The sequence below is a fragment of the Platalea leucorodia genome (assembly GCF_965183815.1).
Source record: "Platalea leucorodia genome assembly, chromosome: 5".
Lineage (NCBI taxonomy): Eukaryota > Metazoa > Chordata > Aves > Pelecaniformes > Threskiornithidae > Platalea > Platalea leucorodia.
In genome coordinates, this window is record NC_138827.1 from 102618947 (window position 1) to 102636581 (window position 17635).

Here is a 17635-nt window from a genome sequence, read left to right on the forward strand (position 1 = left end):
GGAACAATGCAACACTGACAGATGGGAAACACTAAGATAACATAATGTAAATTAGCAAAATTCAATTGGTAATTGTTGTATGAATTAAAACACCTTTCAGAATGAACATTGGTAATTATGGTAGGTCCAAATAAACTTTGATAATGTCAATAGTGATTTGACAGCTCCTGTAAACATTCCAATAAAAAAAAAAATTTTTACTTTCTTCCAAAGAATACAAAATGGACTTGACTTTCCTCCAATCTTGAGGGACACCAACCCTCTGAATCTAATGCATCTTTAATAGATTGTAAGACTGGTGCTGCGCCATTCTAAATCCACATCCATCTTAATTAAGCAGTTCAGTTACTAAGTTCTTGGTAAACCTGTAATTGCATCAGCTAATTTTGTCCTTAGAATCAATTGCCTATATAGCAGCATATCTGAGCAAATGCAAAAAAGCGATACATTGTAATATTAAAGGAAACAAAACTTACTTCCGAAGTTTGCCTTCAACCATCCATTTATCTCTCCTTAAGTTTGACATATAATCAATGTTTTTATCAATTTCACTGTCAAAGACAAAACAATCCATTAACTGTGCACTTACATATCTTTTTCTGACAGACATTTATGTACAGACACTTTGCCTCAAAGAACTACCTTGGAGAAATGTTTAAAATTCAAAATTAAAAAAATAATTTTAGAGCTAGGCAATTCCAATACCAGGAATGCCAATGTAGCGTACTGCTGCACTTATGTCAGGCAGTCTTTATTTACAGTATCACGTAAGCTTTCTTTCCATAAGAAGCATGTCATTCAAGGAATTTGACATTTATTTCCATAGTTCTAGTTCAATGTCAAGCCTCCACATGTGTTTGCCACAAAACACCCAGCCCTGCGCTGAAAACAAAGTTATCGCTGGTACATCTATGGTATTCTAACTAGGATCCATGTGATCTACAAGCTAACGTTCACTTTTCACTGCAGAAACTGAAAAACCAAAAAAAGTGCTTGAGTACAGTGACCGTCTGCAAGCCCACTTCTGAGACACTCCAGCCTCAACAATTTAGCAGGTTATAGTTGCTTCTATGATGAAAATCGAGCAACTCAAGTTCTGAATGATCATTTCTACAAACCTGACTTAACAGTTGGTCATCTGTAATAACATAAATTTTCTTACTATGATGAATTTCATTAATGCACATGAACTCTCTTGCACAGTACATGCAGAGCACTTGCACTGCCCACTTCTGCTATTTTTCAACTTCGGAAAACATGAAGCATCTCTTTCATTCTTGCCTTACACAACCCTGATTCACTTTTGCAGCACAGTATACCAAAAGCAGCAGAATTCACCAGGAAACAAAACCAGCACTCAATTCCGTGATAAAAGACAGTAAGTAAGTACGCAGAGGTATAGGTATCCCAAAGACTGCCATTTCCTGAGTTTTAATTGCACGTTGTTGGGTTTTAAAATGTTGTTTAACGTAGAGGTTTTTTTAATTATGAAATGCTCTATGTTACTGACCACAAATGACGTACACACTTTCTTGAATTACTACCATGATAAATCAGGCTTGCCACCTCAGCTTGTGACCCTAATTAAAGTATTTGGACAAAAGAGGTCTTAAAAAAGAAAAGGAAAAAAGGGAAAACAGAAGCCTTATACAACTCTTCTAAATTATCCCCTAGAATACCTAGTAAATTTCTTTGCAATCAACCTCATCTTTTACTCCAAAAATAGCTGGAGAAATTTTGATGCAAGCTTTGAAAACAAACTTACAGACCAAACATGGAAAAGTTCTACTCTTCCATCATATCAGAAGTACATAAAGGTAAGAAGCAGTAACATAGCAAATTTGTTTCATTGTAAGAACAACAAGAATCCTCCTGTAACAGAACACAGTGCATACAGTATTTTTGAACTATAACATTTTTATAAGTTTATTTTTACAGACCTGTTTGGGAAAAAACTTACCTTACTACACTTTTGCTGCATGCTAACTCATTGACAAGAAAAGCAAGTACTGATGCTTTCTGAGCTGGAGCATGTGCCTGAAAAGCTTTTGTCTTCAAGCTCTCCGTCAGCTCAGTTTGCCCACAGTGAGCCTCCATGAATATTTGCAGAATCTCAGAAACATTATCTCGATTGATACCAACATTCAGTAAGTGTTCCCCAAGAATAGTTTTAGCCTAAAAAGAATAAAGACATTTTGAACAACCACATTTAAAAATATTATTTTCCTCTGCAGGCTATATTACTGTTTATAAAACAGTGTGGTGGGTTTGTTTGCACTTTTACATAAGGACTTTAATCAGGATTTTTCTTTAAAACTCTTCAAATGTAAATACTGAATAGCATAACAAATCAGGATGTCTTCACCTCTGAGTTTTTAAGAACAGAGATAATATTAATGAAATAGGTTAAATGAGAAAAGACATGATCCAACTGGAACTTGATGAATACTGTTTTGTACGATCATGTAGAGTTCTAGAGTAGAAAAGAGCAATATTGGCTTGAAAAAGAAGGAGAATAAGAAAGAGAATCATAAATGAATCAAAGCTTTGATGAAGTGACATACAAAGCAGACTCTGGCAAGATTCGCTGAGAGGATAACATGAGGTTAAGAATGAAAGGAGGAAAAAAAAGGAGTTAAAAGACATGGCCACAGATGTGATAGTGCCCTACAAGAGGTCCAAATAAAAATGGGGGAGGGTAGAGAAAATGCCCAGATATCTATCACTTCTGGAAAACGGGAAGGCTGACAGGGCACAGGAGGTCTTTGAGTAACATTAGAACAGTGACACCAAACAGAAGAATTAGGAAACAGAATGGAAATCCAAATCAGAGAGGTGTCAAAGACACATTATGAAGAATGCATTCATAAACATAGGGTGTTTACTATGGATTTTTTTTCCCCTGTTGGTTTTTTTTTTTTTTTTTTTTTTACCTTGTATCCTGTAACAAGTCCTGGATCACAAACAGCTGCAGAGACAAGCTTTACAAGCAAGTCTTGGACTTCTCCCATGCTGTCCCCTATGTTCAGCAAACCCTCTTGAAGAATGCTCAGGGAAGGGACATCCACATTCACATCAAAGCCAAGAACTTTACCAAAGTTACGCAGGAACTGCACTACCATGAGACAATCAGAAAACGTGCTTCCGTCGAGAACAAGGCCTGGGATGCGAGGCAACTCTGGCAAAGGCTGAAAAGTAAAGAAAAAACAATGAAAGACTCAGTAGTATATTTCAAAATAAAACTTTTTTGATACTAGCTAGGGAAACTGGCTGATACTTCCATGTGACCTACGGCATGACAATGCTAGAAGGTAAAGGCTATAGAGAAGCTGCCCCCATCCCATCCCATCCCATCCAGTAAATTCAATTTAAAACTGAAGCACATTTACCTTTTCACATATTAGAGGAAGCAAGATATTAACGAATACTTACTTTTTGGCCAGGAGACGCTCTGAGGCTCTATTCTGAGCCAAAATACTGTAAAGGGTGGTGTAAAAATATTTGGGGGACATAGGGAAGGGAAATCTCTGGAACAGAGAGGGCTTGAACCTGAGGTATGTCAAGTCCTGAAGGACAAGAACTAAGAACACAGAAGACTAGGAGAGCAATTTTTTTGAGTAACAGCTTAGAATATTTACACATATGAGAAAAGCTCTATCTAGTGCCTGTGTACTGAGATATGATGCATATTCCTGCTCTAAAAATAACTCAGAGTAATCGATTTTTTGTTTTGTTTTGTTTTGTTTTTTAGCAATCTTGCAAGTGCTTTTTGGGAAGCAGACCACTTTTAAACAAAATGCTTTTAATTAACTAAACATATGCTACTTTAGTGTTTGTACTATCTTGTATTTGTATATGTTTCAAATAGTTATCTAATTATCTAGACCAAAACTTTAACACTTTGGGAGTGGCTCCAAGAGAAGATGTTATTGTCACAATGGCAAAATACAGAAACAAGAGGCAAGAAAAAAAGTTTACGTTATTAAGATTACCTTCTGGTCTGCTAAGCACATATCTTCATTAGGCTTCTTTAGCTCCTTTGCAATTTCTAATTCCAATCTTCGCTGTTCCAGTTTACGTTCTTTATTTAATCTTTTTTCATCGCGTTTCTCTTGCTTTAACCGCTCTTTTTCCTTAAATAGAATTGAAACAGCAGAAAATAAACCCCATGTATTATACTTAAAAATTCTAAGAATCTGAAAAGCACTACTTACATAATCTTAATAATTACCACAGCAATCAAGGAACCTGCATTCCAGTAAAGGGAAGGAGAAAACTACAGAAATAGGACAAAATCATCGGATTTGTAAGCAAATCTAAGATATATTTTTTTCTCTCCTGTCCACATGGAAATGGGTGTTGAGTATGCTTCCACTGAAAGACTCTTTGGAGTACCATTTCAGAAAGATGAATGAGTGACAATATGGTAAAGAACTACCATACATGCAAGGCATCCGATTTTAAAGGCCCCACTTACACGCTAGTATCATGAACATGCATCTGCAGAGACAACTCAAGAAAGCAGCACTTGGGAAGACCTCTCTGGACAACACATGGTTTAAAAATTCCCGTACTACATAAACTGGATATGAATAGCTTATAAAACACAACTGATCTTTTCGATACACAGCTTCTAGCCTTAGCATGCAATCTGCAAACTAAACAGTTATTAATGAAGCGAGAAGTCAACCATTATTTTTCTTTTCCAACACCCTCCACGTTGATGTCATACAGAATACCATACTAACTGTAGCTCTCTCTAACCTGCTAAGACTGACTGAATTTGGAGCTCCAATTGCGTTTCCCGTCCCTGACTTCAGCGGTTCCGCTGTCACATGCCCAGTGTTGATATGCTGGCCTTCCTACACAATTCATTACATACCTCTCTGCAACCGCTATGGAATGCAAAATATTGAGTAAGAAACCATGTATGGAATCTGCCATATATCAATGCTACCTCGTTAGATCACAGAACTGAGTGCATGTAAACAAACACAGTGTATGTGTTTGTGTGTGTGTGAGTGTTTGTCACGACCTAAGAACCTGATACAATATAAAAGTGAAGACACTATACGCACTTTTCACCTGTGGACACAGAAGAGCTAAAGAACCAAGCTAAGCTGATTCATATTATTCAGAATCACTCCCCATTACTGTGGCAGTTTAAGAGGTCACTCCAGTCTCTTCAGTTTACTACTACCAAATTTTGCATAAATTAGAGTATGGGCTGTAACTGTAAGTCAGGACTCACCTGCATTTGTAGAACAGCATTAACTACTGACTTTGCTGTATACTTCTGTCAGGCCCCATGACTTTTTATTCTTTCTTTTGATTCTATACTGAATATTACTACATCACTGGTGATAACTGTGGCTAAACACTATGACTGCACAGAGCAGTTGATAAGGACCTCTACTACTACAGTCTTTAGTAGATTTTAGGCAAGACAGAGTTCGGAGCTGGACACAAAGAACACGTCTGGACCAGCAATCACACTGGCAGAAAAAAAGCAGTCATGTACAGAACTACCCATCTGCCAAACTGCTGCTTTGCAGCTGTTTAAGCATCCTCTGTATTGACAACACGGGCCCTCATGTCTGTGATGATTTCATAAGGGGCACACTGCTAATTCATGGTTTTTTCCCTTTACCAGCATACATCTTGTGTGGAAAACCACAACACACTAAAGCAGCACACAAAATCAGTACCTTTATTTCAAAATGGAAAATACTCCCTGACTTGTTTTTTCAAATAGTTCATTGCCTTTTTTTCTTAACCTATGTTAAGGTCTGAAAGCCAACTGGCATTTCCTACAACTTGTTTCTGACAACTAGAAACTTCCTATGTCAGAAGAAAACAAGAGAAGTACATATGGATATTTAACTGGCAACACATTCATTTGCAGTTATGATTAAAAATGCAAACCTTAGCCACACTAAGTTTCATGAATGTATTTAGAGATTACTTTAACTGGCTGCAATAAACATTTACTATTCTATTTCTATTATAGTAAGAATATAATTACAGCACTGGATCAGACTATACAACCATTTAGCCTTGCATCCTGATTTCCAACAGTACATCAGATGCTTACGGTATCATCATCTTCTACTCAGTGCTGATAAAACTATATCTGAAAGAGTGTCCAATTTTGAGCCCTCCACCTCAAAAAGGATGTGAAGAACACAGAAAAAGGTAACACGTTTTTTAAAATGGAACATACTAGTTTTTTGAAATTAGATCTATCCCTTATTTATGGTTGCTGTGGAAAAACCATCTTCAGAATATTCAGCTTTTAATAGCTCAATTTGCACAACTGTAACTGTCACTACTTACCAGAATGATATAGGTCAGAAATAGATTCCTGATTTTAGCTTATGAAAATATTATCAACAAAACTGCCATTATCTTCCTTTCCAGTTTGTATTATGGGATACTAGTAGGAAGATCAGAAGCAACTTAATCTAACTTTTTAACAACAATTAATCATAGAATCTCTTGATACCCTGGTTTCAGCTGGGATAGAGTTAATTTTCTTCTTAGTAGCTGGTACAGTGCTGTGGTTTGGATTTAGGATGAGAATAATGTTGATAACACACTGATGTTTTAGCTGTTGCTCAGCAGTGCTCACACTGGTCAGGAGTTTTCAGCTTCCCATGCTCTGCGCAGTGCACAATGAGCTGGGAGGGGGCACAGCCAGGACAGCTGGCCCAGACTGGCCCAAGGGCTATTCCACACCATAAGACATCATGTTCAGCATATAAAGCTGGGGGAAGAAGAAACGGGGGGACGTTCAGCGTGATGGTGTTTGTCTTCCCAAGTAACTGTTACAGGTGATGGAGCCCTGCTTTCCTGGGGATGGCTGAGCTCCCACCTGCCGATGGGAAGGAGGGAATTAATTCCTTGCTTTGCTTGTGCGCGCGGCTTTTGCTTCACCTATTAAACTGTCTTCATCTCAACCCACGAGTTTTCTCACTTTTACTCTTCCGATTCTCTCCCCCATGCCACTGGGGGTGGGGGTGTGAGCAAGCGGCTGGGTGGGGCTTAGTTACTGCCTGAGGTTCAACCATGTCCCTTGAGTTGGAAGGGACCCATAAAGATCACTGAGTCCAACTCTCTGCTCCTCGCAGGACTACCTAAAACTAAACCATGTGACTAAAAGCGTCATCCAGACACTGCTTGAACTCTGACACGCTTGGTGCCATGACCACTTCCCTGGGGAGCCTGTTCCAGTGACTGACCACCCTCAGTGAAGAACCTTTTCCTAATGTCCAACCTGAACTTCCCCTGATGCAGCTTGATTCCATTTCCTCATGTCCTATCGTTGGTCATCAGAGAGAGGAGAGAAGCACCTCCCCCTCCGCTGCCCCCCTTGAGGAAGTTGTAGACTGCAATGAGGTCACCTCTCAGCCTTCTCTTCTCCAAGCTGAACAAACCAAGTGACCTCAGCCACTCCTCGTAAGTCTTGCCCTCAAGACCCTGCACCATCATGGTCGTCCTCCTCTGGACACACTCTAATAGTCTGATGTCCTTCTTATAGTGAGGCACCCAAAACTGCACAGAGTACTTGAGGTGGGGCCGCACCAGTGCGGTGCAGAGTGGGACAATCACCCTCCTCAACCAGCTAGCGATGCTGTGCTTGATGCACTCCAAGACACAGTTGGCTCTTTTGGCTCTCAGGGCACACTGTTGACTCATGTTCAACTTGCCATCAACCCAAACCCCCAGATCTGTTTCCGTGGGGCTGCTCTCCAGCCTCTCATCCACCAATTTGTATGTATAACCAGGACTACCCCATCCCAGATGGAGAATCCAACACTTGCTCTTGTTTAATTTTACACGGTTGACGATTACCCAGCTCTCTAGTCTGTCCAGATCTCTCTGTAAGGCCTCTCTACCCTTGAGGGAGTCCACAGCTCCTCCTAGTTTAGTATCATTAGCAAACTTGCTTAATGTGCATTCAGCTCCTGCATCCAGATCATTTATAAAAACATTAAAGAGCACTGGCCCTAAAATTAAGCCCTGGGGAACCCCACTGGTGACTGGCCGCCAACTTGATGTGACCCCACTTATTAAAACTATTTGAGCGCAACCTGTCAGCCAATTGTTCACCCAACATACTATGCACGTGTCTAGCTGTGCGCTGGACATGCTGTCCAGAAGGATACTGTGACACACAGTATCAAAAGCTTTGCTAGAAATAAAAAACACCACACATCTACTGGCCTCCCTTGGTCAACTAGATGGGTGACCTTGTCATAAACGGAAATTAAGATAGTTAAGCAGGACTTTCCCCTCATGAAACTGTGCTGGCTACGACCAATGACTGCATTGTCTCTCAAGTGTTTTTCAGCAATTCCCAGAATAACCTTCTCCATAATTTTACCAGGCACTGAAGTTAGATTCACAGGCCTGTAATTACCAGGGTCTTCCTTCTTTCCCTTCTTGAGAACTGGGACAACATTTGCCAGCTTCCAGTCGCCTGGGACCTCTCCAGATTCCCAAGACCATTGAAAAATAATGGAGAGAGTTCCCACAATAACATCAGCCAGCTCTTTCAGTACCCTGGGATGAATCCCATCAGGCCCCATAGCCTTACGTGCATCCAGCTGGAGCAGCAAGTCTCCAACATGTTCAGAGTCGGCTGGGAGTTTATCATCCCCCTAGTCAAGGTCTTCCAACACAGTGCTCCGGGGGTCCCAGGGACCATCATCGGTGTTAAAGACAAAGGCAAAGAAAGCACTACACATCTCTGCTTTTTCTATGCCCCTATTTGTAAGGTGACTGACTTCAAGTAATGAACCAATGTTATTTCTGATCCTCGTTTTCCTGTTAACGTATTTTAAAAAGCCCTTTTTGTTGTCCTGCACAGTACTAGCCAGCTTGAACTCTAATCAAGCTTTGGCCACACGAATTTCCTCCCTGCAGTGGTGAACAGCATCCCAACAGTCCTCCCACATCACCTGTCCTTGCTTCCAATGTCCATACACTTTCCTTTTCCGCCTAAGTTCTAGAACATCATCCTTGCTCAGCCAAGCTGGCCTTCTGCCCCGTTTGCTTGACTTCCCACACTTTGGAATTGCCTGCTCCTGTGCTCTTAAGACAACATCAGGGTTAAATCTGAAGACAGCCTCAGGATTAAGACATAAATTAGTTTATCGTGGTCTAACAAAAGTATCATCAGTCACACTGTACAGCTCTGGTTTTATCATCAATGCTATTTCATCGTGTACTTTTATTTTTTAGATAATTTTTTTTAACCATCTATAATGCAACATAAACTACTGTATTATTTCAAATCAACGAAGCTAAAAAAGTTTGAGTTGTTTTAGCTAGTTACATTTCATTTACTGCAGTGTAACCTGAATAAGCAGGATGCGGTATTCCTGTAAGAAAGGCTTTTCCCCAAGCTACCTTAGTCATGAACATACAACTGCTTTTCCAGGCAAAGCTAAAGACTTTTCCCTCATTTCCTTCTGCAACCTTCTAATGAAATTCAGACCTCTCAACTGGCTGTAAGAACAAGTTCTATTACAAAAACACTATTACATTAGCTTAAGAGCAGGAAAACTTCAGTGTCTTTCATGTGATACTATGGCTAAGAGTAAAATTTAACTAGTTAAAGGCCTGATTAGTCAACGCAATGATAATATTTTGATGGATTTTGGGGTAGGTTGTGCCAATATGAACTACCAGTGTTTCCTGAATATTTTTCCCCCTTTAAGTAAAGTATCTAGAAAAACATTTCCATTTTGCAGTACTTTAAAGGAGTAGTTTAATTCAGTTGCCCAACAAACACCCAATGTTATCGCACAGAACGTGTATTTAATCTTTACCATTAATCCTCATAATGAGTGAGTGTTATTAGGTCCTTTCATGATATACTAGTTTTATGAAATGAAAGCAGTCACCAAAATAAGAAGCATTCATCATAAGGAAAGGGCAGCTATTTTGAAAATAGTCTCATTTTCAGGAAACAAAACACAACAAAAAAATCTAGATGTTGAGATAATCAACATCAAAAGAAGCCTGAAATTTTGAAAAGTGAAATCAACCAGTTTTTTGTTATCAGCTTGATGTCACTGTGTTCAAAAAAGAAAACAAAATAACTAAATTCAAAGATGGACCAAGTAAAATGATTGTACACAAAATGACACATACACACTTGTGACTTTAGGTTTCTCCATCTCTTGGTTCAGAATTTATGACATATTTTTAGTAAAACAAAACAAGAAATGAAGCATCTATTTTCTCTAGTGCAGCAGTACTTTCTACTGAAGCAGAAAAAAATAAAATTATTAAGGCATAATAATCCTATTTGCTTGGTTTTGTGGTGGTCCAAATCTAGAATCATCTACAAAATCCGCAAGTTCCAAGAAGCTTGGACTGGAATAAGATGTGTATTTTTACCCCTGGATAAGTACTCAGCAAAACCTGTTCAGCAAGTCTGACAAGTCAGTATGATGAAGTCCTTACTCTTCTTACACACACGAACAATGAGAAGAAGAGGAAAAAAAACCTTCCTTTCCAGGAAATACTAAGAACTCTGAAGTGACTATGCAATTATTGGCTTCTTGCTCAGAATCACTGAGGATGGAAGGGACCTCTTGAGATCATCTGGTCCCCATCCCCGTGTGTGTCCTGCCCCCATCATCACCCCCCCGCAGCAGTACCAGTTACAGCAGGTTGCAACTCCACAACCTACCTGGGCAAGCTGTGCCAGTGTTCAACCATCACCCTCAAAGTAAAAAAATTTTTTTAAGTTTAAACAGAATTCCCTGTATTTCAATTTGCGCCTATTGCTTCTCATCCTGCCACTGCCACGTATACAAATGAAATTATACATACAGGTAGATCAAAGATACTGCTCTTCTACAGATCACTGCAGAATAAAACCATGAAATCTTCAAACTTTCAGAGGTTAATACTCACTTCTGCTTTTTTACGTGCTTCCATGGCTTTCATAAGCATCATATGTTGTCGTCGTCTTTCTCGTTCCTATTGAAGCAGGTAAGATTAGAACAAAACTAATCCACATTTTCAAATCAGTAAAAAAGCTGAGTAACAAATTTAGCATTAATAGACAAGTCACAGTAAATACTAAATATAGGACGAGAATGGCCAAGTCTGTGCATGTTTTAGTTCAGGTTTAGAAAGCAAATACAAGAACAATCAAAAGCAAAAAGGTAAAGCAATGGACATGGAGACAGTGTAAAAAAGAAGCATACAGATTTACTTATGGTCAGTTGTGATGCTCCTTCATAAGCTGGCAGAACAAAAAGCATAATGGTTGGCTGGAACAGGTCAGTTACCTTACATCTGCTATTATGAAACTTGCAATTTACTTCTTCAATAGCCAATTCAGCAGAAACGTTAAACTGGCCATTTTCAAACGTTGCAAATATTAACATTTTTGTAACCAAGCAACAAATTAATATGATTAATTTCCTCAGCTCTAGATCAGTTTTAGTCAGGCTAGAGGCGGCGCATATACATACGCAACAACACTTGCATTTACTGATGCCTGTCCCTCAATAAACTACGTCGGTAACTTCAAATGCTGTATTAAGTATTTATGAGCATTAAGTATGGGGGTTTTGCCTTAAAAGCTGTAAGATAAATCTTGGCCCCAGTAAAGGCTATGGGAATTTTATTATCTAATTCAGTGAGGCTAGGATTACATTCTAATGCTTCATTTTATACTTATAACATTATGTATTTACCACTGACTGAAAGCTAATTTCCTCAGTACCTTACAAACTTAGGAAAGACATCATCCTGATTTTTAAAATACATCAATTCAAATTCATTCCCAGTGAAAGGGACAAGGCTTGCAAAAATTATCCAAGTGACTACCTATTAATTTTGTATTAATTAATCCCTGATTTTATACAGTAGTCCAATTCCTATTGGGACATCAGTAACATAGATTTCTGGTTAAAAACTTCATTTATTTATCGCCACGTTCAATTTATACACATGTTCAAGACATCTTTTTTTTTTTTTCTTAACAGACAAGACAAGCAGATGTATGCAATGCACTGTGCTGTAAAGCCATGCAGCAGTATGTAATATGACAGCAGCCAGTGCTACATTTTATGCATTGCTATGACAACCATATCACAACCAAATCACAATGCGGTGTTAGATGTACAAAAATAAACATACCCATACCATATCTAGTCTATGCCTCTCCAACTCCTGGTAGAAAGAGTTGGCACAACATTATGAAACAGAAATCACAAAGTCATAAAACCACTTTATAATCCCCCAAAAGACCCCAATACCAAAGCAAAGCAACAAATCATAAGGTGAAAGAAAATTTGTGCAGGAATCAAACCCAGAAATTTTAAAAGGGCATATTTTGAAGATTTCCACCCCACCCCCCATATGGCTTAAGTAGTACTTCACAACTGGCATTCTGTCTGTTTGGTCAACTGAGTGTATACCAACCTGGTGTTTCAGAAGAACAGCTTGCTGCCTTCGCATCTCTTTTTCCTTAAACAAAAGAACAAAAATGCATTTAAAATATCTATTAAAATTTACTTACCAAGTTGCACATTTTTGCCACACAAACAGCACAACTAAATTAAATTCTTACTTCCCTGCCCCCCATAAACTGACCGCAGAGAAGTACACATAGTATACGTGACAGCAAGTCTATTCAGTTGGGAGTTGCACGTTAAAGTACACAAAGAATAGCAAAGCAGTAATACAAGTACATATATAAACTGTATTTTCCAACATCTGTAAAAGAGTTCTGTAGTCTTGTATACAATACAATCTAGAAAAGACTACGCTTGTTGAGAAGCAACAGTTTTTTGATACAGTGTGCTTGAAAGAATATTGTGAATGTTACTGCATGAGCCTTTTAAGTTATGCAAACCAAGCATCATGTAAGCAAAACACATGGTAATGGCACACAAAAAATTACTGTCTCTCTATATATTCACGTGTGTATGTACGAATATATGTATGTGTGTGTGTTTGTGTATGTCACACAGGGACAAACTTATCTGTGTGTATGCTTCATGTATTTATATAAACATATGTACACATTATTCATATGCCGTCTCAATTTACAGTTTCTTTATCAATGAATATTCTTCCAAATTTACTGCTTTTATACATCAACATATATTATGCACAACAACATAGTTCTTCTTTTTGCAGCTCCTCTAAACTAACCTTTATTCGTTTTTCGGCCTCCAATAATTTGGCATTTGCTGCTTCTTCCTTCTTTTTCTTTTTTGCCTGTGCATGCAAAACAGGTCACACAACAGCACCATCACAACTTGAAAATAATCTGACTAGAAATAAAGTTATGTGCCTTTAAAAGTTCAAAACATCATCACATATTGTGTACGTTACAAAAGATTTCTTCCCCAATGCAGCCTTCACAATCAATCAATTCACAATTCATTTACTTTTTAAAAACCAAGCCAGAATTTCAAGTTCCACTCAAAATTTCTTCACCTGGCTATTATAACTAATAAAGTAAGTATACACAGAAACAATAAAATATAAATGGCAAAGAGATTACCATTAATTTTTCCATGAATGAAGACTGGAAAACTAGCAATCTATCTTTGCTAGTATACTTGCAAACTAGTATAGTACACCAGTATATTCTAGCATATATAGAAACTTAGCATGATACTGCTTTAACATCCTATTACTGCAAACTTGTTTTCTAACAAAGGAATAGCTGTGCTGTTGACTTTAGCAAACACAAGACTATTTGCATAGAAAGTCAGGAACTTAAGGGAACATTTGCAGTATCTGGATTGCAGTTACTATAGATTTTTTAAGAAAAATATTTTAAGACACTTTTCTGAACTGGCCTTTCAAAGTCTAAGTTGTAAGAGCTGTTACATTTAGTTACATTCCTAACCACATGTGTGACTTAAAATACAACATTCTTTAAAATGGCAACACAAAAATTATATCTGAGCCATTTTTTTACCTCTAAAATTTGCTGAGCTCGAAGTTCTTTCTCCATTCTGATTTGCTGGATTCGCTTGATTTTCTCCTACAAGGGGAAGAAAGTTATTTCTTTTTAAAAACACAATATTGAGAAAGTAAATTTACTTTTACATTTTAAAAAATGACCAAGTTTATACATATATACTTTTTGTTATCAAGTCTCACACCCATTGTAGTCAGTTGTTCCCATATAACAATGTATGTTTAGAATTCTTACTAGCATTAGATGATGTCTGCTATATCCCTGAAGGAACCAACACTTAGTTACGGCTAGGTGCTCATGTTTAAGTTGTCATAGTATTGTTTTTTAACAGCTTTAGGGGGACCAGATTAATGACAATGTAAGTAAGCTAGAAGCATTCAAATTCTAGCTGGCAATGGTGGAGCTATTTAGGAATTAATGGGAAAGGGAGCTATGACATGAAAAACATGTTTTGATGTGATCTCCCTGAATAAGAAATACGGGGTTCTGTCAAACCACTATTTTCTGCCTTGGTTCTAGCAGCCTTTCCGTTCATTATGGTACCATGGGCAACAAGGAGAATCCGAGTACTGTGAAACCCAAAGCACAAGCTCTCTCAGCCAGTAATAGTCACCCACATGAAACCTGGGTAATATATTTACAGTTCAGTACACTTCAGTTTCTCCAGATTTTTAAATCATTCAAGTAATTGATGATGAGTTTGGATGCCTTAATATGTCATTTAGGGGACTGAGTTTTATACATGCTGAAGAGCAAAATAACAAAAAAAGTAACCAAAACAGCAGCCACAGGCAGTATAACACATTTCATCACGGTAAGAAGAAAACGATCAAGCTAAGCACTCCACAGATAAGATGCTGTGTATCCGTATTCTAATTTATTTTTTTTCCCCAAGAATTAGTTCCTAAAATCTGAATAAAGTCTTATTACAATGATTTAGAAATGCAATCATTGCAAACTTTGGGATTAGTTCATATTTCCTGTGCTGCATGGGCCTTGTCTGTTAAGTAGTAATAACCCAAGCTCATATTAAAAATTTCTTAGCACATTATTTGAGGTTTTATTATCTCAAAAAAGCTGCTTGAGCCACAGTGACTAGGAAGGGACCATTATGAAGAGAAGTGTTGCAATACATTCAGCTGGACTTGCTGTAAAGTTTTAACAGTAAAACCCAGACCATGCAAAAGACCTGCGAGCTGGGAGGCCTAAATCAGAAGCCTGCGATGGAGCTCAATGCTCTTCTCTGGAACAGCAGATGTTTTCCCAACAGTGAGGGTAAAACCCATCTGTATGAAAGACACTGTTTTCTTGTGAGCTGGTCTGAGACTCTAGAACATGGACTACTCTGAAATTTAACTTTCTAGAGAACACATAGTGATGTATATACTTTAGTGACAAATAACTAAAACCAAAGCCAAGCCCCTAAGACAAGACAATCTGAAATATTTGACGGAAAAGGAGCAATCACAGGAGAGAAAGACATAGAAAATTTCCTGAAGAATGGAGCTCTAATACAGAACAAACACATGAAGTCTTACAAACTTCAGGCACATCTTACCACCTCCTTAAACTGTTGAGAAGTCTAGCATAAGACGACCTTACCCAGGAAATTAATTTGGAGACCATGTTTATACAGTGCTGAACTTTTATTTTCAACATGAAAAGCTCAGAGCATAGTATTCTACACACTGGAATCATGAAAATTTTATCAGTTTATATATCAAGAAGGAATATGGTGATGATAAACAGGGTCTGGATTTGATGTATTTGCCAATTAAGCAATTCTTGCTCCCTGCATACCTAATAATGTAAGGACCACTTTATAACAACAGGGTGATGTGAACGGACCCAAGTCCAATGCTCTGGAAAAAAAAAAAGTCTGCAATTATTTGCCTTTCTTTAACAAGTATGGGTTGCCTTCAGAAGTGGAAACTTTGAAGCTGTCACTACCTACAAAAGTTCAGAATGGTTGAGGTTGGAAGGGACCTCTGGAGGTCACCTTGTCCAAACCCCGCCTGCTCAAGAAGGGTCACCTAGAGCCAGTTACCCAGGATGATGTCCAGACAGCTGTTGAAAATCTCTAAGGTGGGAGACTCCACCACCTCCCTGGGCCACCTGGGCCAGTTCTCAGTCACCGTCACGGTGACAAAGTGTTTCCTGATGCTTCAGTTTGTGCCCGTTGCCCCTTATCCTGTCGCTGGGCACCTCCGAAAAGAGCCTGGCTCCATCCTCTCTGCACCCTCCCTCCAGGTATTTATACACATTGATGAGATCCCCCTGCACCTTCTCTTCTCCAGGCTGAGCAGTCCCAGCTCTCAGCCCCTTCCCTCTCCTAGTTTAACTCATAGATAGTAGAGTGACAACTTCTAGCCCACTGTCTACTATACTGAGCACTTTCTTAATGGAAAAATCTAAATGGTTACCAACAAGGATTAATTGTTATCTATTCCTGGGATATTTAAGGCAGTCTGCAGTAACACCAATTCTGGTTAAGTACTTTTTTTTTTTTTAAAGAAAAGTAAGTTAGGTTTTAATATCTGGGTTTCAAAGATGTGAAAGGCCTTCATATTTTCATTGGCTGTTTTAACAGCTCAGGATGCCACTTACAGGCAAAATAATGAGAGATCTGGTTTTCTAGAACTATTTCTAAGTGGTAGGATAAGATCATACAAAGACATGGAGGAGCTGGAGCGTGGCCAGAGCAGGGCAGCGAGGCTGGGGCAGGGGCTGGAGCACAAGGCTGGGGAGGAGCGGCTGGGGGAGCTGGGGGGGCTCAGCCTGGGGAAGAGGAGGCTGAGGGGAGCCCTCATCGCTCTCTGCAACGGCCTGAAAGGAGGCTGGAGCTGGGGGGGTCGGTCTCTGCTCCCCAGGAACAAGCGATGGGACGAGAGGGAACGGCCTCAAGCTGCGCCAGGGCAGGTTTGGGTTGGATATTGGGAAAAACTTCTTCCCCCAAAGGGCTGTCAGGCCCTGGCCCAGGCTGCCCAGGGCAGGGGCTGAGTCCCCATCCCTGGGGGGATTTAAAAGCCGGGTAGATGTGGTGCTTAGGGACATGGTTTGGTGGTGGGCTTGGCAGTGCTGGCTTTACAGTTGGACTCAATGATCTTAAATGTCCTTTCCAACCTAAATGATTCTACGATTCTATTATTTCATCCTAATTGGGGGGGGGGGGGGGGGGGGGGGGGGGGGAGGAAAAACCACAAAGAAAATAAATGAAATACAGACATTTTTTGGTTTGCTAATTTCTGAATCTGAATGTTAGATGTGAAGCTTCTATAGAGATCTAAATGCAACTTAGCTGCAAAATAAAATTACTCAACAGAGCCCAACACAACAGGTTGAAAAGGTGCAACTAGAGCTCAAAAAAATTATAATTAAACCATCTTTAGAAAAAACACAACTGAACTACAACATAAATAGAAACCAGTCTTGAGACTACAGTGAAGACATTGCACCACTGAAGAAACATTTTCCCTGCAACAGACTTCAGTTTTATCCTGTATGAAAGGCGTGAGCTACTTTAAATCATGAAGTTAATGGAATGTCCCAAAAAGCTGAGGCAGTGAATGCAGTGGAAGTCAAACCTGGAATCCTCTCTTCCCATGTCCAACTTCAAAATTTTATTTAGAGCTAAAAATACAAATTACGTTACAACGTAACATATCA

The 17635-nt window shown here is 39.0% G+C and overlaps 1 protein-coding gene across 1 annotated transcript in view; it reads right to left on the reverse strand.

Moving 5' to 3' along the window:
- The window catches only part of BAZ2B (bromodomain adjacent to zinc finger domain 2B), a 117324-nt gene that overhangs the window by 22650 nt on the left and 77039 nt on the right, over positions 1–17635 (reverse strand). Inside the window, exons 15-23 of the mRNA XM_082314673.1 lie at positions 13967–14032; positions 13189–13254; positions 12454–12498; positions 12175–12201; positions 10933–10998; positions 3993–4133; positions 2934–3188; positions 1961–2175; positions 477–551 (exon numbers count right to left, since the gene is read on the reverse strand). Of these exons, the coding sequence (XP_082170799.1) occupies positions 477–551; positions 1961–2175; positions 2934–3188; positions 3993–4133; positions 10933–10998; positions 12175–12201; positions 12454–12498; positions 13189–13254; positions 13967–14032 (956 nt within the window). The remainder of the gene's footprint in view (positions 1–476; positions 552–1960; positions 2176–2933; positions 3189–3992; positions 4134–10932; positions 10999–12174; positions 12202–12453; positions 12499–13188; positions 13255–13966; positions 14033–17635) is intronic.